The sequence below is a fragment of the Pipistrellus hanaki genome, assembly GCF_964339955.1.
Source record: "Pipistrellus hanaki genome assembly, chromosome: X".
NCBI classification, from domain to species: Eukaryota; Metazoa; Chordata; class Mammalia; order Chiroptera; family Vespertilionidae; genus Pipistrellus; species Pipistrellus hanaki.
In genome coordinates this window covers 64,585,630-64,608,508 of record NC_140524.1, presented here as the reverse complement: position 1 = coordinate 64,608,508, position 22,879 = coordinate 64,585,630, and the positions used below count along the sequence as shown (strand labels likewise).

Below are 22,879 nucleotides of genomic sequence, written 5' to 3'. Positions count from 1 at the left end.
TTCAGTCCGCAGGCTGACGCTCTATCCACTGAGCCAAACCGGTTTTGGCGCCACTGGTCACTTCTTATCCTATGCTTCAGTGACCAATTTAAGGGTGTCCCTTTTCTCTGAAACACTCAAGTATCAGAGCCCTCACAGTAATCTACTTCCTAAACTCCAGAAATGGAATTTTCCAATGAGGGTATGCTTGTCATACTTCTAACTATTTATGTTTGTAAGTGTGCACAATGTATCTGCACCCGGATTTTAAAGTGAAGAGTCGTCACTTCTGCCAGTTTTCACACAGAACTTTATTGAAAACACAGACTCAAATAGAGAACCACATGTTTAAACAACAAACAACAGGGTAGCTTACACAGGCAACTCAGTTCATTGGAAGCTCAATACTGAAAAATACTGCAATCTGGACAGCAAGACAAATATGTTTTCAGCTCTAATATTCATTTGGCATCCACAAAATGATCCAGCTCAAGCCAAGAACTGCACAAAGTTAACAACAGCATTAAAAATATAAGTTACAACACAAAACCGGACGGTGAAAACCAAAGCACTACTCAGGGCTCTTTGGGAACACAAAGCTGATGAGACAGGTGGTTAATTATATTAGTTTGGTTGCCCTCCATCAGGATCCTTTTGATTGTCTATTTGGGTTTGTAGTACCTTAGCTAACTTCTCAAATTGTTGATATGCAGTCAGAAATGGCGCAGGACTAAAATCATCAACAATTAAGGCTATTGTCCCATTTCTTATAATAGTATTGATATTACGAAACATTTTAATAACAATTTGAATATTTTCATATGCTTCTTGTAAGGTAAAGAGACCCACAAATACCGATAGAGCTTTGGTACTGAATAGTGTTTTTGCTACCATAGGATTTTCAGACATGTTCAACAGCATTTTCAGAACAAAAAACCTGGTTGTTACATCTCCTGTGACTAACAGGGAAAGAAACTCAGACATGAAATTGGCAACCAGTGTGTGATAGGCAGTAGTCATAGTGAGGTGTCTAAGCAGCCTTAATCCAAGCAGTTGCTCAGGGGAATCCAAGCCTTGTGCTAAGGTTTCCTCACACACTTGATATATGAATGTCTCAATCATGTTTAGATGTGGATAAGGCGGAGCCATGAGAATCATATTTTCCAAAAATCTTGTCCTAACTCGGGAGGTGGGATAATCAAGCAAGGTTTCAATAAGTGAGACAACACCTGAATCCCGAATGAAATCTCGGGTAAACTGAGAAGCACTTCTCATACCCATTGCAATCTTATATATTTCCTGAATAAAAGGATCACGAACCTTTTCCATTAACAGGAGGAGTTCCTCAAACTCTCCAGAACCAATTTTAAGTTCACATTGTATGCAGCTACAAGACCAAGTCTCAGGCTCCGCACTCTCCCTGGCCTTAAGATGCTCTCGAATTTCCGTGACTGACCGGTAGGAGGATTCACACTTTATTGTGAGCTGCTTGGCCTGAGGGGAAGATTCCTCATCTTCCCCTTCCGCATTATTGGGTTTTCCCTCAAACAGTTCAATGAATGCAGAGGATGCTTCTTCAGACATTTTAAAGGAGCTTGCGGATGGGAAGCCAATCCTATAAGGGGCAGGTTTGTATTCAACAGTGACCTCTTCCCAGGTTCGAGGCCTGGATGCTGTATTAATTCCCTCTTCAGCGAAATCTCTGAACCTGGAATTAACCCTGTACACAGGATTGGGATTTAGATCAAAGCAAGGCTCATCCTTATCCCAGAACCAGGACCCAAATATGGCCTCTTCTTCAGACTCCTGCCTGGTCTCCTCTCTGGCCACAGCCCCCAAACTGGACTTCTCCTCCGTCCAGAATAAGGATCCACCAATGGCCCCCTCCTCGTCCCCTGGCACGGACTCACAGATGGCTGAAGCCCCAGCCCCCACATCAGCCTCTTTCTCTGCCCAGAACCAGGACCCAATGATGACATCCTCCTCAAACTTGGGCTCATGCTTGACCCTATTACTGTTATCATCTTTCTGGGCCCTGGGCTTCAAGACAGTATCAGGCTCCTCCCTGTCTCTGGACCTGAATCTACTAATCATCTCCTCAGGCAAAAACCAAGACTCATTATAGCACTCATCTTCAGACTCAGATTCAAAACAGTCCTCTTTCTTTGTCCTGAGTTTGGACCTAGAATTTGCCTCATCCCGGACTCTGGGTCTGAACAAGTTATTGGTATTTTCTCCAGGCCACAAGCAGAATGGGCTGCCAGACTCCTCCTCAGACCCGGACCAGGAATCAATATAGGGTTCTGGCTTGGATCTGGGCCTAGACTGATGTTTAGCCCTGTGCCTGGACCTGGGCTCTTCCCTGGGCCATGATCTGATACTGGATTCTTCTACAGCCCAGAGAGAAGACATTGTAGAGGTCTCATCGGCTGACCAGAATCCAGATTCATTAGACACTTCCTCTCTGGCCCTGGGCCTGGGATAGCACCAAGACCCCATATTAGTTTCGTCCCCTGATCCAAACCAGGGTTGAATTCCTGACTGACCCTGGGAACCAGGAAAGGTCTCAGGGTCCATATTTAACAGTTCCCTGTCTACAGATAGGGCTATGGGTTTAGGAACTGATCCAGACTCAGTACTGACCAGTGGCCAGGCTGCTGCATTGGTGAGGGGCATGCCCTCTATTTGGGACATTACTTCAGCTCCAAATTCAGCCTCGGCCCAAGCTTGGGCTTCATCCTTGGGCCTTGCCCCAGGGATTGCCTTGGCCTCAGTTTTAGGACGTGCCCCACCTACTGCCCTGGCTTCAGTTTTGCGTCTTGCCCCAGACATTGCTTGGGACTCAGTTTTGGGCCTTGCCCCATTCATAGCCTTTGACTCAGTTTTGGGCCTTGCCCCAGGCATTGCCTGGGTCTGGGCCCTAACCTTGGGTCTGACCACCATCTGGACATCATTCTCAGCCCCACCCCCAATCTCTTTTCCAGCCTTCTTTTCAGGCTTGGCCTGGGCACTTGGTTCAATCTCAGCCCCAGTCATAGTACCCGTTACAGAAAAGACACAGTTAAAATATGAGTAGCACAGTCTCAGCCTCTACCACAGACGTATCTTCACACTCTGATTCTTCAGTGATTCAGATGATACAGTCAGAAATAAGAGTTAGAGTTAATCACCAGTCCAGTAGTCAATAAGCCTCTTTCCCAAGACCAGCCACAGCCAATATTATAGACAGGGTGCAGAAGAGGCACAACCAAGCTGGGGGAGAAGAGATGGTTCCCAGGTGGGTGCGGATCTGTTGAGGCTGGTGGTCAGCAGCAACTCCAATGCCACCAGAGCTGCCACTAACGGTGAATCTAAGGAGAGAGATCAGCATGGGGCTCTGAGTCGCTTCCATTGTGTCACTCCAAGCGGAGACTCACACACAGAGACTCAACCTTGAATTCTTGGTGGAGCTGTTTAGCTTTTAGAAAATCTGTTACCCTCATTCCCCCAGAGCTGCCACATACTTGGCCTGCCAGAAAGTAAGGTGAGGTTGGTGGGGAAAGTATAATACTATGTTGGTAATGGTGCTAAGGAGCCCCCAAATTAGACCCTAATCACCTTTGGACCTGTGTTAGTCTCATCTCAACTAGCCCACTCTTTTACCCACTCCCATACTAACCTGCTCTGATGTGGTGCAATATCCCCTCCTTGCTCTGTTCCAGTGGTATTCAGTTATACAGCAGACAGCAGGCTGTCCTATGGACAAGTAAACATATAAGAGAAAATGAACTGAGTGCTTAGTTGACAGGCACACACCTCCCTTTCATTTTAAGGGTCAAATTTTTCTGCTTCCTGTTTCCTGGTTTTTGATCCCAGGTCTCTCATTCACAGCCCACACATACCCAAATATTTCCAATACCTCCTGCAGAAAATGCACAGGGAAGGCTGTAGCAGTGTGCAAATCTGGCAGGCCAGGAGAGGTGGATCACAAAGACCTGCCATAATCTTACTCGATAACTGTCCCTTGCATTGTCCCTCTTTGCACCAACCTGCAGAGAACTGAGCCAATCTCTTCCTCTTTTCCTTCCTTGCAGAAAGTGACCAGCCTTAAAGCAAGCCTATGGACAGAGAGACAAAAAGATAAAGACAGTCAGGAGAGCATGGTAGCAACTGAGCACTTGATGGGAGTCCAACACCAATGATGGGAGTCCACATGTTATTTGTCTTTCAACATTTAGGGTCTTCTTGGTCAAATACTCTCGTGTTTGTTTTTTTAATCAGGTCCCTCTGTTTCAAGATTCCAGATAACGACATATTTTCTTGACGTCACAATCTTCCCATTGCTCCCTTCTCCAATTCTGAGGATTCACCACTAGGTGCACCACATCCTTTTGCCTTGCGCAGCATAAATTGGGGGAAGGGCTCCTGTATATTCTAGAAAACAGGTTGTGCAGTGGCACTTGTAATTATGAATCTGTCTCACCCTCGCCTCTGAGCCCATCTTTTTCTGCCCACTTTTGGTTGAAATAAAGGATGGAGGTTAAGAGAAGTATCTAGAAGCTGGTACACAGGAAACCCCCCAATTCGGGTATCCAGTCAATGATTGCTGTCCACCAATCCCCATCCCCACACACCTCCAGATCCAGGCTATTTTCCTGCTCCAACTTTCTCAAGCCGCTCCTCTAGAGATGCACCCTGCAGCCCGAAATCGCCAGACCTACCACGCAAACATGAGGTTTTGGCATCAACGAGGTGCCTGTGGGAAGGGAGAGCACCCAGAACGCAGGGCCCCCCGAGTAGCCATAGCCATCGCCATCGCCATCGCCATCACCCGGGTGTCCCCACCCCCACCCCCAGCCCCGCTCCCGCTCCGCCATTTCTCCCCCAGTAGCCTCCCCTCAGCCCACTCCCGGCACAGACACCTAGAAGGCGGCGTGGGCGCCAGGAGAGCTGGCCGGGAGCAGGCGGCTGCTTCGCCTCCGCAGATGCCCGGGGAGCCTGTCGGCCAGCCTGCGCCAGGGGCCGCCGCCTCCTCGCACCTCCCTCAGGGACCGGCTCCCACAGCCCAGGGCGCCGCCTCCTCCCGGGGTGCCAGGGTCAGGGCGCGGGCTGAAAGCTGGTGGAGAGTGCCCCCCCTCCCCCGCCGCCAGCGCCCACTTGCCTTACAGGCTCAGGGCCCGGTGGTCGTGCTCCCTCCTCTCACAGCTCCCCACTCAGACGCCCACCGCCGCCCGCCGCCTCCCGCCGCCTTCCGAGCGCCGGAGCTGAGGAGAGGCGTCTGCCCACGCGCCGCGCAGGAAGCAACGGACAGAAGCGCTGGCAGCAGCGAGGGTGTCGGGAAGGGGCGGAGGGATATGCGAGCGTGAATGGGCCGACGCCCCCCAGGCCCACCTAGTTCCGACCCGAGGGGGCGGGGAGACCTGGCCGAGGGGCAGGTGGGCGCCACCCGCAGCCTCGGAGGACCCGCGCGGCCCCCTACCTGGCAACCACCCCACTGCAGTGCCCTTCCGGGCACCCCAATCTAGGGGGTGGGCGGGCGGGGGTCTGGGGGGGGGGCGGATGGGGAGGCCCACGGAGCTGCGCTGGCCGCAGCAGCGGAAGGATACCAGCCGCCCTGGGTCTGTGTGAATCCCCAGACTGCTCTGTCTGCCTCCCCCCTTCTCCCCCCTCCTCCAGCCATCCTTCCTGATGCTGAGGGGAGAGGAGGGGCTGTGGGGACTGCAGGCTGTGAGGGGGAGAGGAGAGCCAAGGCCAGACCACCCCAGACATCCTGGGGTGGCCCCAAAGGTTTCTTTTATTGTTCACAGGCGAGGAGAGGGGAGGAAGGTGGGAGGGGGCTGACATGGAGGCCTCACCATTTGTTCCTCTTCTATAGGATGACAGATCTAGACCTCTAATGCTGGCAAACAGTCCAGTGCTCTGTGCCCAGAGCCATTCTTTCTGCCAGACTGCCTTTTCTCTCATTCGAAATGATTATACGTGTTGCATTTTGCGGTCCCCAAAGTTGTCCAAGAGTTCATTTCCCTGCCAGGACCCACGAAGGCCATGCAATCCTCCCTGCCTGTAGCCTCATAGCCAAGTATCAAGCACCAGGTAGGGCAGGCCCTGGCTCCTCTTTCTCTGGTTCTGTCTATCAAGTCTTCTGTGGCAGTCACATCCAAGCTATCATGATCTTTGGCAGTGTGGAAATGTGGCAGGGATTAGAACCACCTTGGATCTCAGCCACTTCCCTATATACCTGTCTAGTTTGCCCAGTCATTCTTTGGATAAGACCCTCCTATGTATGCACATTCCTTCACACCTACATCCTTCCTCTAGTCTTAAGCCCCTCCTTTTTGTGCCACATCCAAACAGCGCAATAATGGTTAAGCACAATTAAGGTTGAACACAAACATGCTGGCACTGATCCCCCTTTTAATTTTTTTTTTAATTATTGATTTCTTACAGAGAAGAAGGGAGAGGGATAGAGTTAGAAACATCAATCAGCTGCCTCCTGCACGCCCCTACTGGGGATGTGCCCGCAACCAAGGTACATGCCCTTGACCAGAATCGAACCGGGGACCCTTCAGTCCGCAGGCTGATGCTCTAGCCACTGAGCCAAACCAGTCAGGGCACTGATCCCTTTTTGAAAACAGAATTAAATGGCACCCCTCACTGCAGTAGGTTGTATGAAGGTCCCCCAAGCATGTCCATGTCTAATTCTCCCGAACCTATAAATGTGTGATGTTAAATGGCAAAGGAGAATTAAGGCTACTGATGGAATTAAGATTGCTAACCAACAGAATTTAAAGATTAAAGATATGCTGCATTATCCTGGCCAATGTAATCTCAAAGGTACTTTAAATGTGTAAGAGCTAGATCTGAAACCAAGGTGGCGGCATAGATAAACGCATAATGGCAGCCTCACACAACAATTTCAAAAAAATACAACTAAAATACAAAATGGACATTACCCAGAACTACAGGAAAGTTGACTGACGGGAAATTCTACAACTAGAAGGAAAGAGAAAACCAGAAGGAAAATCAGAGGAGCTGTAAAAGCCTAAGGTGCGGAGACACGGTGCGTGCGGGAAGAGGAGGGAGCCGGAGAGGAGGGGGAGGCTGAGTGTCTGGCTGGCGTTCCCTAGCGGGAAGGAGATCAAAACTCCGGACTGTGCTGAACCCCAGTTCTGGACGAGACCCTAGGGACCCAGGCTCATACGGAGGGAGTCTGGGCTGTAAGGCGGAAACTCAGGGGAACAGCAAAAGGAAGTCCTGGAGGCAGGCACATTGCACGCAGAGAATGGACTGTTGACTGTGCTGCTGGATTGCCCTAGCGGGAAGGAGACAAAAGCTTAAACTGCTCTGAACCCCAGCTCCGGGCTCATTGGGGGAGAGCCTAGACTGTCTGGTAGTGGGTGAAACTCGAGGGCACCTTTCTCTCAGAGATGCTTGCAGCGAGTACCAAAACAGCAAGTACCAAAGGACACTGAGGAACACTGAGACTTAGGAACCTCATAGGGCGGGGCTGACAGGAAGCCAAGGCTGTAGGCTCCACCCTGAAACTCCACCTCATCTAAGCTGAACACAGAGGCTTTTGCAATTTTCCAAGTCTAGTTGAATAAGGCTGTCTCCTGGCATAGACACAGCTGATCCTCACAGCCAATTGGCTTGGAGGTCAGTTCCTCCCAGTGATACCAACAGCAATCAAGCCTTAACTACAATAAGGCTGTACTCACAGTCCACAAAGGGGTGGACCAAGAGTGTCCACCTCAGGTAACTAGGAGACTGATCCACTGAACCATATAGGACACCTTAGGACACAAAGCCACCCTACCAACTCAGGGAAGCAGTGAAAATGCCGAGACAAGGAAACATCACAAACGAAAGAAATGGAGGACAAAAAGCACCTGGATATAGAGTTCAAAACCACGCTTATAAGGTTTTTCAAGAATTTCCTAGAAAAGGCTGATAAAATAAACGAGACCTATGAGGATATGAAAAGGGATCAACTAGAAATAAAAAGGGATCAACTAGAAATAAAGAATACAATATCTGAAATAAAAAATATTATACAGAGTCCTAAAAACAGAATGGAAGATCGTAAGAATCAAATCAAAGATTTGGAACATAAAGAGCCAGAAGACACTCCTCTGCAGAAGCAAGAAGGCAAGAGAATCCAGAAAGTTGAAGATAATGTAAGAAACCTCTGGGATAACTTCAAGCGAACCAACATCAGAATTATGGGGGGTCCCAGAAGAAGAGAGAGAGCAAGATACTGAAAACATACTGGAAGAAATAGTGACAGAAAACTTCCCCCACCTGGTGAAAGAATTAGACTTACAAGTCCAGGAAGCGCACAGACCCCAAACAAAAGGAATCCAAAGAGGACCACACCAAGACACATCATAATTAAAATTCCAAGAGCAAAAGACAAAGAGAGAATATTAAAAGCAGCAAGAGCAAAGAAGGTAGTTACCTATAAAGGAACACCCATATGATTGTCAGCTGATTTCTCAACAGAAACCATGCAGGCCAGACGGATTGGCAAGAAATATTCAAGGTGATGAATAGCAAGAACCTACAGCCAAAAATACTCTACCCAGCAAAGCTATCACTCAGAATCAAAGGCCAGATAAAGAGCTTCACAAATAAAATAAAAAAACTAAAGGAGTTCATCACCACCAAACCAGAATTATATGAATTGCTGAAGGGGGCTCTTTAGGAAGAGGAAGAAAATAAAGATAAAGATTATGAACAACAAATATGTGACTATCAACAAGTGAATCTAAAAACCAAGGGAATTAAAAAATCTAATGAACAACATTAACTGGTGAATATAATAGAATCAGAGGTATGGAAGGGGAGTGAACTGACGATTCTCGGGGAAAAGGGGAGTGAGGGGTGCGGGAAGAGACTGAACATAAACTGTGCACCTATGGATGAGGACAATGGGGGGTGTGGAAAGGGAAGAGGGTGGGGTGGGAACCTGGTGGAGGGGAGCATTGGAGGGGGGAAAAATGAGGAATATTTGTAATAATATGAACAATAAAGATTTATTAAAAAACGTGTAAGAGCTAGGTAGAAGAATCAGCGTTACAGTGAAGTTGCATGACAGACTGGACATGCTGATAGGCCATTGCTAGTTTTGAAGATGAAAAGAAGGAATGGGTAAAGGAATGCAGGCAGCCTCCAGAATCTGGAAAAGGCCAGGAGGGAGACAGATTTTTCCCTACAGCCCTTGGAAGAATGAATTCCTGCCATCACTTTTATTTTAGATCAGTGAGACCTTTTAATATTTCCAATCTCCATACCTGTAAGATAATAAATTTTCATTATTTTAAGCCACCAAGGCTGTGGTAATTTGATAGCTGTAGAAGGAACCACATTTACTGACCAGCGTGATAAAGTCCATTCCCCTTGACTTTTCTTTTTTGGGGGGTTGATCCCTGGGAAGATCAATTTTGGGGCTCATCTCTCACCACTGTAACAACCCTCTCCAGCAATCATCTTCTGTTTTCTAAAGAAGAGAGAATTTTGTAAGGATTTTTGCGGTTCTTCTTGGAGAAAGTTCCTATTTGCTGAAAATCACTGTTCCCCAGGATGAAAAAGGAAGCATATTCTTACCATGAAACTTCATAGCATCATTTATTTGTTTTTAGTTATTTTATTATAACTGTGCAGTATTTAGGTAATACCAAAAAAGTATCTCGGTATGACTGTATATGGTATTTGGAGATAATGGATGCCAATTATCAGAGGACAGCCACTTTTACTATGCAGTTTAAATGGTATTAGCTGAATTGTGGATTTTGTTTTTCTTTGTTCCACAGTATACTTTCTTGGGTAAATACTGGACTTGAAGAAGGGAATCTGAATGAGGCAGGTTAGTAAGAAGCTAGGAAAATTCCTTGGCAAGTGGAATAGGGAAACTGAGACACAGTTAAGTGGCCAAGCAATTTACAGGCAGATACTAAATCTTCCCTAACCAAGGACACTTAGCAAGTGGTTTACACATTCCAGAAGGTGCAGGGGACAACCCACCTAGGTCCTGGTCCCTCTTCAGTGACATTTTTTGAAGATGAAACTGACCAGAGAATGACCCTGACCCCTCTATAGATGCATTTTGATGAATCAACATATTAAAGAACACATTTGGAAAGCTGATGACTATTCTCTTAAGATCCTCCCCTGAACCCTCCCTTAAAATCCACCCTCTCTTTAGAAAACAGATAAAAGCTCTTAAGACAAAGGATCCAGTGCATACTCTCTCTAGAGCATGCATGTGCCCTCTCTCCATTCCTTCCTCAGGTGTGTATCTTTGTGTGTTTATTTAATCCTAAACTCTAAAGGTTCCTAGGAGACTTGCAACCAGGGGAGCAGCAGGCAGTGGTAGTTTTTCCTGGGCTAACACCCTGAATCTGTCTCCAAGGGCTCTCTTTTTTGCCTAACTTTTCAGTGAGCCCCAAATCAGCTCTACCTAGGCTCACTCCTGTTGCTGTGATCTTGCCTCTTCTATTTAGAGCCCTTGCTTTGTCTTACTGTTCCCAGCTTTAATAAGTGTACTCTCAAAATCACTTGGACTTGTATTGTGAAATCCTTCCTGCACGAAGTGAAGAACCCACATGTTCCAGACTGTGCAGGGCAGGCCGCCTTGGTTCTGGTCTTTTCCAGTGACATGACTACTGCTGGGATCTGTGGGTGTGTGTGAATCTCTTTGACTCTAAACTGCTCTATTTTTTAAAGCTACTTATGTCTTTCATTCATTCAACAAGTATATATTGAGTACAGACTTTGTTCTAGGTACCAGGGATGCAGTGTAAACAACAAAAAAAGAATTTCCAGTTCTTATGGAGCTTCCATTCACTTGTGGTTTCTATATTATTTAATTTCATAACTAAAAGTTTACAATCCTGCCAGCATAGGGTATCTGATAATACTCAAGGTGCTGAAATATTGATTCCAAGATATTTATTGACAGGGGAATGGACCTGCAAAAAATTGATTTTACTGTGAGATTTTGAAAATTTTTTTGTGTAACTTGTTCTCAATTCATCGATAGAATAGGTGTTGCTGGTGGAAAATAGGGCTCTTCCAGGGAGTCGAGAGAAAAGAGTTTTGGGGACCCAAGTGTGGAAGGATGAGGTGTAGCGGTAAGATTTATTGGAGCTGGAGCAAACACAAAGGGCTGCCCCTAAGTGCCCAATGTCTCATCTCCGATCAGATGGTTTAGCTCCATCTAGCTGTGTAAGAAGCCAAGCATTATCTTCACCAAACCCAGAAAAAGGGCCAGAATCCAGAGATGTTATGCCATTATCTGGTATCAGCGGGGCATGTGAGGCTTTCCAAGTTCAGTGAAGACTATGCCAAAGCTTAGTCCAGCTCAGTCTCTATCTCCATTCAGCTAGCTTAGTCTCTGTTCCCTGCTGTGCTCCAGCTGGTGCTGTGCTACTGCACCAAACCTGTGCTTGGAGCCTTGCAGCTGCTATGGAGAGAGAACTCACCCAAATAGGTGAAGGAAGTGGCAAACACGTGCTACCAAGAGGGACCTTTGTTAGGCTTTGATTATATTACCTCAGGCTTAGGAGAGGCGTTTCTTTCTTTTATTAATCTTTATTGTTGAAAATATTACAGATGTCCTCTTTGTGTTTTTTCCCCCCCTTTTACCCTTTCCACCCCCTCCCAGGCCTTCACCACTCTATTGTCTGTGTCCATGGGTTATGCATATATGCATATAAGTTCCCTGGTTTATCACTCCCCTTCCACCTCCACCTTCTCTCTGAAATTCTTCAGTTTGTTCCATGCTTCTATGTCTCTGGTTCTATTTTATTCATTAGTTTATTTTGTTCATTAGATTTGACATATGAGTGAGATCATGTGGTACTTATCTTTCTTGGACTGGCTTATTTTGGTTAGCATAATACTCTCCAGGTCCATTCGTGCTGTTGCAAGTGGTAAGAGTTCTTTTTTACAGTTGCGTGGTATTCCATTGTGTAAATGTATCACAGTGTTTGTTTTTTTTTACCCACTCATCTGATGATGGGCACTTGGGCTATTTCCAAATCTTAGCTATTGTAAATTGTGTTGCTATGAACATAGGGGAGCATATATTCTTTCTGACTGGTGTTTCTGGTTTCTTGAGATATATTCCTAGAAGTGGGATCACTGGGTCAAATGGGAGTTAATTTTTTAATTTTTTAAGGGAACTCCATATTGTTTTCCAAAGTGGCTGCATCAGTCTGCATTCCCACCAGCAGTGTATTAGGGTTCCCTTTTCTCCACATCTTTGCCAACACTTGTCATTTGTTGATTTGTTGATGACAGCCATTCTGACAGGTGTGAGATGGTACCTCATTGTCATTTTGATGTGTATCTCTAGGATGATCAGTGACTTTGAGCATTTTTTCATATGTCTCTTGGCCTTCTGTATGTCCACTTTGGAGAAATGTCTATTTAGGTTCTTTGCACATTTTAAAAATTGGATTGTCTATCTTTTGTTTAATTGTATTAGTTCCCTATATATTTTGGAAATTAATTCCCTATTAGATGTATCATTGCCAAATATGTTCTCCCATGCAATAGGCTCACTTTTCATTTTGTTGATGGTTTCTTTTGCTGTGCAGAAGCTTTTAATTTTGATGTAGTCCTGTTTGTTTATTTTCTCCTGAGTTTCCTTTGTCCTACATGTATCTGTAAACACAATGCTACGAAAGATGTCTGAGATTTTGCTACCTATCGTTTCTTCTAGGATTTTTATGGTTTCACAACTTACATTTAAGTATTTTATCCACTTTGAATTTATCCTTGTGTGTAGTGTAAATTGGTGATCTAGTTTCTTTTTTTTTTTTTTAATGTATTTGTTCAATTTTCCCAGCACCATTTATTGAAGAGACTATCTTGACTCCATTGTATGCTCTTGGAGAGGCTTTTCTTTTAAACTAACCAATCTCTTGTCTGGCTCTTTGCAGGCTTGTGTTGGGGTCCTCCTGTCTTTATTCCCAAGTTTTCCAGGCTAGGCTCTGCTCCTTTATGGTGGCCATCTTGGCTCCTATTGCACATGTCTCAAAGTAGAAGGCCCATCCCTGCACCATCTTGGTTTCTACTGCACATGCCTCAGTAGAAGCACCTACCCCTGTGTCATGAGGGAGTGAATAAGTGGTCCCCTTGAGAGATTGGAAAGTTGGTCCTTCCTCCCTACAGATGGTAAGGGGGATTCAGAGAAATGTAATCCCCTTGACAGGATTCAGCTATCTTCTGGATTGTCTGAAGCTATAACTTCCAGACCTATGTCTCATTAAGTATAACTTCCAGACTCAGCTAGGCCCAGCCAATCTAGCTCCCTTCTCTTTAGTTAACTCCTAGCTTCCTATGCTAACACAGACACAATATGCCAATTAACATTTATTGAACTGAGGAAAGTCCTATTTTAAGCTCTATATGTGTATACTAGAGGCCCAGTGCAAGAATTTGTGCACCAGTGGGGTCCTTCAGCCTCGCCTGCAGGATTGGGCCAAAACTGGCTCTCCAACATCCCCCAAGGGGTCCTGGATTGTGAGAGGGTGCAGGCCAGGCTGAAGGAGCCCACTGGTGCACAACCAGGACCAGGAAGGGACACAGGAGGGTTCCAGGACCCATCTCAGTCAGTCCAGGTCAGACTCCAGCAGCAAGCTAACCTACCAGTAGGAGCGTCTGCCCCCTGGCGGTCAGTGCACATCATAGCGACTGGTCCACTGGTCAACAGTCTGCCCTCTGGCGGTCAGAACATGTCATTGTGAGTGGTTTGAGTGGCCTTAACATATATCATTAGCATATTATGCTTTGACTGAATGGCCTACCAGTGGACAAGACACTTAGCATATTAGGCTTTTATTATATAGGATACCAGATAGGTGAAATTTCATCTTTAAAATCCAGAGAACAAAGTAAAGATTGAAATAGGATGCTAGTGACTATGCAAAGCTCTTGAAAATCAGTATTTTTTATACTGACTGCTAATTAATATAATATTTAGTTCTTCCTAAAAATGATCTCAGTCTGACTGCAATATACACTGTTCCACTCCCCATTCTCACTACTAGCAGTTGTGTAAACTTGACTAGCCTCTGATACTTAAATTTCTTTAGTCTAAGTACCTGACATTAAGCCTTTAATTGCTAAGGTATCTATTTCAAAAGACATCCATAATGCTTAATGACATTGCCAGCTGTATGACACTATTAGGAAAACAACTGGATAATGAATGAGGCCACCCTCACCTATGAAGTTCTCTTTTTCAGAAAACCCTGGGTAACATAGATAACTGAATCCTTAAATGACCCCACTTTATCCATTCCACAACCTATTTAAATAAAGTATAAAAATGAAGTTTTTATACTCTATGTATTTATTTAATCTTCATCCAAGGATATGATTTTATTGATTCTGGAGGGAGGAAGAGAGAAAGAGAGAGAAAGAAAGAGACATCAATGTGAGAGGGAAACATCAATCTGCTGTCTCCCATATGTGTCCCGACTGGGGATTAAACCCGCAACCTATGTATGTGCCCTAACCTTGAATTGAACCCACAACCTTCTGGTGTATGGGACTATGCTCCAAGCAACTTAGCCATCTGGTCAGGGCCCTGCTCTTATACTTTAGATAAGCCAATAAAGAGTGAACCTGTAGAACCCTAGGCTCCTCACCCTCAGATCTAATAAAAGCAGAGGCCCAGGTTTGTTGTGTCACCCCTCTCGCCTGACCCCCCGCCCCCCACATACACACAGCTGAGAGAGCTACCATCAATAGGCTCATGAGCTATGGAACAATTTCAGAACCAAGCATTCTCTCAAGCATTAAGCCCAGGTTAGGGAAGCAGCTGTGATGCTTCATCATACCTGCAACTCTGCCCACACCCCCACCCTCACATCCCACATCCGTGCAAGTAAACTTTCACACTAGAATATCCCTTGCCTGTACAGCTCAAATGACCTCCTGTCTTTCTCAAACATTGTGGGCATGGACCTTATGCCCACTTAATTTAATTTGCCTCTGTTCTCTCCTTCATGTGCCTCAGACAAACTTTTCTTCTGGGATCTCCTTTTTGCCCAAGTTTGAGCCAGACCCTCCCTATTCATTCTTAGAATGTATCTATTCGTCTATCCCTGATTTTCAAGAGCTTTGCATAGGAACTCAAGTCACTTGCAGTTGGGACCAAGCAGACCAGGTTGAGCTCTTGTGGTAAAACTGGCTTAACAGATGTCTACTTCCCATAGAGACAGAAGAGCCTCTGGGAAAGATCTCAACCTAACTTTTACTACTTGAGACAAGACATATCTGGAGACCTGGTAGGTAGACCCAAGAATATTTTCAGTTCATATTTGGTGTGGGTTCTGCTTTAAGAGGATTTATCCTAAGGGAAAACAGAACGAGGCACAATGACCTCAGCCCAGGAACACTACCTTGTCATTAGGGGAATACAGCTATTCTAATGGCAGCACGTGGATTAGGGCTCCTATTTTTTTCTGTTCTAACATATGCCACAACTATATGTTTGTCATAACAAACACAGGTTCATAAGTTATCCCAGAAAGTACTGTTTTAAAATAAACTGTTATACTCTGGTGTGCAAATTGCATTTATAAAGTGCAACTTAAATAGAGGAAAACATGCTTCTCTCTATTCTCTAGGCTACTCAGCTCTGACATGATGAGGACGCTAGGTATGGGAAGTGGTTGGGAAAATTAGGAGCAGTTTGAGGGATTTAAGTGTTTGACAGTAAAGCTTAGTGTGACAACAACACTTGAAAAAAAATCATGTGAAAGCCAATGAAATTCAAGACATGGAAAATATTCCTTGAGGACTGCTAGATCTAAAGGGGTTGATGAGGTGAGGTTATTTGATTTGCAGGGAGAGGAAATCCTGAATTTTCACAATGCCAGCAAATATTGACATTTAAATGAATGTCAAATTACTTTCAAAATAGAAATAAAATGAGAAGTATACAGTACCTTTTGTTATGTTTCAGAGTACCTAACCATCACTTAGTTATTTTACTTATATATTTATCTTTAAAAATGTGTTTGTTAATTGACTTTAGAGAGTGGAAAGGAAAAGGAGAGAAGGATAAAAACATCAATGATGAAAGAGAATCATTGATCCGCTGCCTCCTGCACACCCCCGGATTGAGCCTGCAACCCGGGCATATGCCCTGACTGGGAATTGTATTATGACCTCCGGGTTCATGGGTCAACACTAAGCCACTGAGCCACACTGGCTGGGTCATCACTTACTTATTGCATCACTGCCATGGGACACCATCACAGCCTGTGTCCAGCAGCAAAATAGAGGGGGGAAAAGAGTAGACGTAGTCCACCTGCCCCTTAAAACCCTCAGCCAAGAAATGCCTACATAATTTTCACTCATATTCCACTGACTGGAATTCAATCACCATTAAAAAAAAAATCCTGCTGAAACCGGTTTGGCTCAGTGGATAGAGCGTCGGCCTGCGGACTCAGAGGTCCCGGGTTCGATTCCGGTCAGGGGCATGTACCTTGGTTGCGGGCACATCCCCAGAAGGGGGTGTGCAGAAGGCAGCTGATCGATGATTCTCTCTCATCAATGTTTCTAGCTCTCTATCCCTCTCTCTTCCTCTCTGTAAAAAAATCAATAAAATATATTTAAAAAAAATAAATAAAATAAAAATAAAAATAAAATAAAAATCCTGTCAATGCTAAGACAATTAAATATCCACATGTAAAAGAATAAAGTTGGCTCAGCAAATCAGGGAGAGTGTAACTTCCTTGACCTGATAAAAGAATATCTACAAAAACTCTATAGCTGATATCACACTTAATGGTTGAAACTAGAAGTTTTACTATTAAGATCAGGAAAAAGTCAAGTATGCTCCCTCACACTACTCCTTTACAACATTATACTGGAATTCATAGCAAATGCATTAAGACCAGAAAAGGAAATAAAAAGACTACAGATTGGAAGAAGAAATAACACTATCTTTGTTCACAGATGACATGATTGTGTATGTAGAAAATCTGAAAGAACAAAAAACTCCTGAAACTAATAAGACATTTTAACAAGTTTAGAGGATAAGGTTAAAAAACAAAAGTCACTTGTTTTAGTGGTGAACAAGTCTGAAATTAACAACATAATGCTTTTAGCACCCCCAAAAGAAAGTTGGAGAAGCTTTATTATTTTCATACAAAGCAGACTTCAGAGGAAGGTAAATTATCAGGAATAAAGATCCCACTAAAAATGATAATGGATCAAATCAAAGACATAACAACTCTTAGTGCAAGCATGTCAAACTTGTGGCCCACAACAAATATTTTTGTGGCCCAGCCAATATAATGGTATGAAAGAAATGTTTTAATAAAAATCTCGTGACTTAATTTTTACAGTATCCTGTTATATATAACTAGAGGCCCATTGCACAAAATTCGTGCAGAGATTGTGTGTTTGTGTCCCTCAACCCGGCCTGCACCATCTCCAATCTGGGACCTCCCAACTGCCGGTTTAGGCCCAATCCATCTCACAATTTGGGACTGCTGACTCCTAATCGCTTGTCTGCCTGCCTGATTGCCCCTAACTGCTTTTGCCTGCCAGCCTGACTGCCCCTAACTGCTTCTGCCTGCCAGCCTGATCACTCCCTAACTGCTCCACTGCCAGCAGAGCTGCAGGACCCCCAGGCTTCACCACATGGAATGGCTGCTGGGCCCCTCCTTCATTGTGCACGTGGCCATCTTGTGATGATGTTGCCATGCAATGCCACTTAGGCATTTATTATATAGGACTAGAGGCAGAGTGCATGAAAATTTATCAGGAGGCAGCTGATCAATGATTCTCTCTCATCCTTGATGTTTTTATCCCTAAGTCCAGTCTGTGCCCTCTCACAGACTAGGGACCCGCGAGGGATGTCCAACTGATGGCTTAGGCCAATACCCTGCGGGGAGCGGGCCTAAGCAGCAGTCTGGCCTCCCTCTGAGGGAAGCCCGTGGGCTGATTGGAGGACAGCACCAGCCAGTGAGCAGCTGGCCCTGCCCCCCAACGGCCCCTTCCAATACCACCCCGACTGCCTTCTGTCCTTCTGCCTGCTGGCACCCGCTTTGGCTGGCCCGGTGCCACCCACTTGCCGGCCCTGCCCCTGGCCAACCAGTCATTTCATTGTTTGGTTGAATTGCATATTAGGCTTTTATTAAGTAGGACTAGAGGCCCAGTGCACAAAATTCCCTCAGCCCAGCCTGCACCTTTCCAATCTGGAACCCTTCGGGGGATATCCGATTGCTGGTTCAGGCCCGATCCCTCATAATCTGGAACTGCTGGCTCCTATCCGCTTGTCTGCCTGCCTCCCTGATTCCTGATTACCCTTAACCACTTCTGCTTGACAGCCGGATTGCACCCTAACCACTCCACTGCTGGCCCGATTGATGCCTAACTGCTCCCCTACCAGCCCAATTGCCCCCAACTGCCCTCCCCTACTGGTCTGGTTGCCCCCAAATGCCCTCCCCTGCAGGACAAGTCACCCCCAACTGCCCTCCCCTGCAGGCCCAGTCACCCCCAACTGCCCTTCCCTGCAGACCTGGTCGCCCCCCAACTGCCCTCCCCTACTGGCCTGTTTGCCCCCAAATACCCTCCCCTGTTGGCCTTATTGCCCTCAACTGCCCTTCCCTACAGGTCTGTTCGCCCCCAACTGCCTTCTCCCCTGCTGGCCTGATCACCCACAACTGCCCTCTCCTGCCAGCCACCTAGTGATGATGTCACGTAAGGGTGTGATGCCACCTAAGCTTTTATTATATACAATAGGATTATTAATAACAAACTACAATGTTCACTAATGACTGATTACTATAATCATGTTGCAATTATTTCCCTTATGCACCTTACACACAGGCACACCATTTCTCTCCACTAATAGTAGCAGCGAATATTTTAGCAGTCGATTGCCATGTCATTAGTCTTGTAATGACTTGTTTGGTATGCACAACAGGAAATATTTCACTTTTGGAGAACAAGAAAAATAGGTTTATTTGCATTACACTTATTAATTTGTGCAGTTATTCAGTGTCTGGAAAGTTAATGTTCAAGAAAAAAATTAATTTTTAAAAAAAAATATATTTTGATTTTATACAGAGAGGAAGGGAGAGAGATAGAGAGTTAGAAACATCGATGAGAGAGAGTCATCGATCAGCTGCCTCTTGCACACCCCCTACTGGGGATGTGCCCGCAACCAAGGTACATGCCCTTGACCGGAATCGAACCCGGGACCCTTCAGTCCCCAAGCCGACGCTCTATCCACTGAGCCAAACTGGTCCAGGCGAAAAAAATTAATTTTTATTAAAATGTTATTTTTTGCCGGGACCGGTTTGGCTCAATGGATAGAGCGTCGGCTTGGGGACTGAAGGGTCCCGGGTTCGATTCCGGTCAAGGGCATGTACCTTGGTTGCGGGCATATCCCCGGTAGGGGGTGTGCAAGAGGCAGCTGATCGATGACTCTCTCATTGATGTTTCTAACTCTCTATCTCTCTCCCTTCCTCTCTGTACAAAAATCAATAAAATATATATAAAAAAAAAAAAATGTTATTTTTATGTTAACAATTACTCAATTATTTCAGCCCTTTATATTCAGCGTGTCTCTATCTAAATAAACCTACATTTCTATAAAAATTGAAGCTTTTGTTTTTTTGTGGCCCACATAAATGTAAACCTTGTTTATTTGGCCCATGTTAGCCTTTGAGTTTGACATGCATGCCTTAGTGTGTATGCCTTAACGAAAGAGTATAAATATATGAGGCATAAGAAAATTATTATTTATGGAAAGCATGTAAGTACACACTATCGTTTTACTTCCTTAAGTAGTTTAGGTTATATCACTGGATCAAGTCAGATTAGTATAATTCAAGTATTTTAATCTCACAGAAGAGGGTTTAAAAGTTTTATTATAGCTTCCCATGCACAGCTCAAATTGGGATCCAGGTAACAGACAGAGACTTGACTTACAGCAACAAGACTTGTTTGAGAGGTCTTATACCCATAGTGTGGGCAAGAGGGTTTTTAATATCCAAGTCCAGCCTAGTAGCAGGAATGCTCAGGCCCTTCACAAGAAGACAAATAATCAATTCCACTAATACACACATGGTAAATAAGATTGTTGCTAGAGTGTTAAGTTTGATAGATGAATAGTAGCCAATTTCTCAGAGGAAATTAATATGGCTAATGGAAATAAATGAATATTATAGAAAAACTGATTGTACTGTACAAAAAGCTGTTCCTAAAGTGTTAACAAAAATTCTTATTGGCAGAGCGTCTCATGGTAAAATTGCACAACATGTTATGAATCTAAAGCAGTCATAGTGTAGCACAAATAATTAAAATGTAAAAGCTATAAAGACTACATTATAAAATTTCCAAAAGTCTCCTATTACTTAAATTAAAAAAGGGGGTGACAGTAGAAGAATATCATGTAAGGGAAAATATCCTGAGAATAATTTACATCTAAAAAATTTGTACTTTAGAAAATTAACCTTCATTCGAAATGCTAACAGCAAGATACCCATGAAAATACACACATGGTGTCAAAACAAGCCAGAGGAAAATTATTTGGGGAAAAAAATGAAAAAGAATCCCAAGTCAAATTTAAAGAAAATATCCCTTTATTAACTTTTGGTCGAGAATATATTTGTAAATTTTCAGAAAACAACTCCGAGACCATCTGGAATCCTGTAACAGAGAGGAATAGACAGAAGTGCTCCAGCCATGAAGACAGAAGAGACACAATTCAGAGATGGAAGATGCTGATGATGCCTCGCCATACCAGCAGATAGCAGCTGCGTGTTGCTGAAGGATGCCCAGGACCAAACCAGAGATGGTTGGACCTGCATTACCACCATTTGTCCACCAACCAGATCTGAAATATCACGGCTGACATGTACACATAAGGAACTATTTGACATTGAAATTGGGACTCAAAAGAACTGTTGGCCCACAAAGGAACTCATTACAGACTGATTCATTTGCCTCTCAGCATAACTATTATGGCTTGTCGCAGTTTAGATTCTTACAAGGGTATTTCTTGGATCACGTGATCTCACACATCTAGAAGAAATAATGAACAACATAAACTGATGAACAAAAACAGACCCAGAGAAAGAGAAGCAGAGATCAGACTCTCAAACCTCAGAGGGAAAGTAGGGGAGGGTGGGGGTAAGGGGAAGAGATCAACCAAAGGACTTGAGTGCATGCAAATGGGCCTAGCCAGTGGCCATGGACAACAGGGGGGTGGGGGCATATGAAGGGGGGGGTTTAGGATGGGAATGGGGGGATGAGGACAATTATGTGATGCCATAATCAATAAAAAAATAATAATGAAAATAAAAGTTATACAGGCTTTTTCAAGTTTGGATTAGGATAATAAAGAAATATTATAAACAACTTTATGCACTTTATTTTTTTTATTAAATATTTTTATTGATTTTTTTTTTACAGAGGAAAGGAGAGGGACAGAGAGTTAGAAACATTGCTGATGAGAAATAATAATTGATTGGCTTCCCCCTGCACACCCCCTACTAGGGATTGAGCCTGCAACCCAGGCATGTACCCTTGACTGGAATCTATCCTGAGACCCTTCAATCCATGTAGGGAGCGGTTATAGAGTTAAGCCTCGGACTGACCTGCTGGTGAAGTCCCAAACAAGTCCCAGCTTAGAGGGCACAGTCCTCTAAGCATAAAGCTTGATCTTGTGACTGCTCCCTTGATCTTTCCAGGGTAGCTAATGGGCTGTGGGAGGGGCAGCAAGTGCTGCCAAAACAAGTAAGAACATTGTAAATTACCTTGTTAGCCTCTGACAATAAATAAAGCATCAGCTTTGCAGTCTGGATCTGTTCTGTGGCCTCCGCAGGCACAGAAGATCCACCTAGACCCAGCTTATTCTCTTTGTCTGTCTTTATTCTTCATCCTTCACCAGCCCTCCCTCAGGCTCGCCGAACCCTTGGCTGTGCTGGCCTAGCACAAATCCACAGGCTGATACTCTACTGAGCTAAACCAGCTAGGGCTTGCTCCAAATGGGTTTTGAATAATAAAAGAAATGGTTTACTAACAGTCTATAATTATTTACTTTGTGTTTTTATTATATTATTTTTTATATTAATCTTGATCGTAGACTTTCCATTTTCCAGAAGTATGAGAAATATTGTTTAAACAAAAAAACACAACAACCCATAAACAAGAAATAAAATCTGTGAGGTAAAAACTAATAGAATTGTATAAATAGACTAATCCACTATGATATGTAAACTCCACACTCCTCTAAAAGTAACTGAAACATCCATCAGGCAGAAAATCAGTAAAGACACAGCTGAATTGAACAGCACAATCAATTAGATCTAATTGACATCTATAGACTATGTCATCCAACAACAGCATGATATAAATTCTCAAATTTACATGGAACACATCAAGATGGACCACATTTTGTATCTTAACAAATTTAAAACAATAGAAATCATGCAATATATGTTCTCAGACTACAATGGAATAAAACTAGAAGTCAATAATAGAAAAATAACTGCAAGCTCTCAAAATACTGAAAAATTAAACACCACATTTCCCAATTACTTATGGGTGAAAGAACTCTAAATTTAAAGCAATATTCTAAAATGAATCAAGATAAAGATACAACTTTCAAAATTTCAGGAATATAAAAAAAGCAAAAATGAGTTGGATATTTTATACATTTGAATGTATATATTAGTAAAGACAAAATATCTTACATTTAAAAGATAACCTTTCACTTTAGAAAACTAGAAAGAGAAGAGTATATTAAATCTAAATTGAGCCGAAGAATAAAAATTAGAGCAGAATTCATGTGAAATTGAAAGCAGAAAATCAATAGAGAAATCAACTGAAATAAAGTTGGTTCTTTGGAAAGATTAGAAAACTGGATAAGCCTCTATCT

General features: G+C 44.0%; 1 protein-coding gene across 4 annotated transcripts in view; it reads right to left on the bottom strand.

Moving 5' to 3' along the window:
* Positions 1 to 272: 272 nt before the first annotated feature.
* LOC311614564 (G-protein coupled receptor-associated sorting protein 2-like) overlaps positions 273 to 22,879 on the bottom strand; it is a 37,143-nt gene continuing 14,536 nt past the window's right edge. For 2 of the 4 annotated variants that reach the window (XM_084869537.1, XM_084869538.1), the window contains 3 exons: positions 4,008 to 4,076; positions 3,638 to 3,714; positions 273 to 3,329 (listed from right to left, as the gene is read on the bottom strand). In XM_084869537.1, coding sequence (XP_084725663.1) covers positions 604 to 3,015 — 2,412 coding nt within the window. In that variant the 5' untranslated portion in view covers positions 3,016 to 3,329; positions 3,638 to 3,714; positions 4,008 to 4,076 and the 3' untranslated portion in view covers positions 273 to 603. Of the gene's footprint in view, positions 3,330 to 3,637; positions 3,715 to 4,007; positions 4,077 to 4,592; positions 4,676 to 5,115; positions 5,198 to 22,879 lie in introns of those variants that run through there. The other 2 variants (XM_084869540.1, XM_084869539.1) reach the window with 2 other exon arrangements.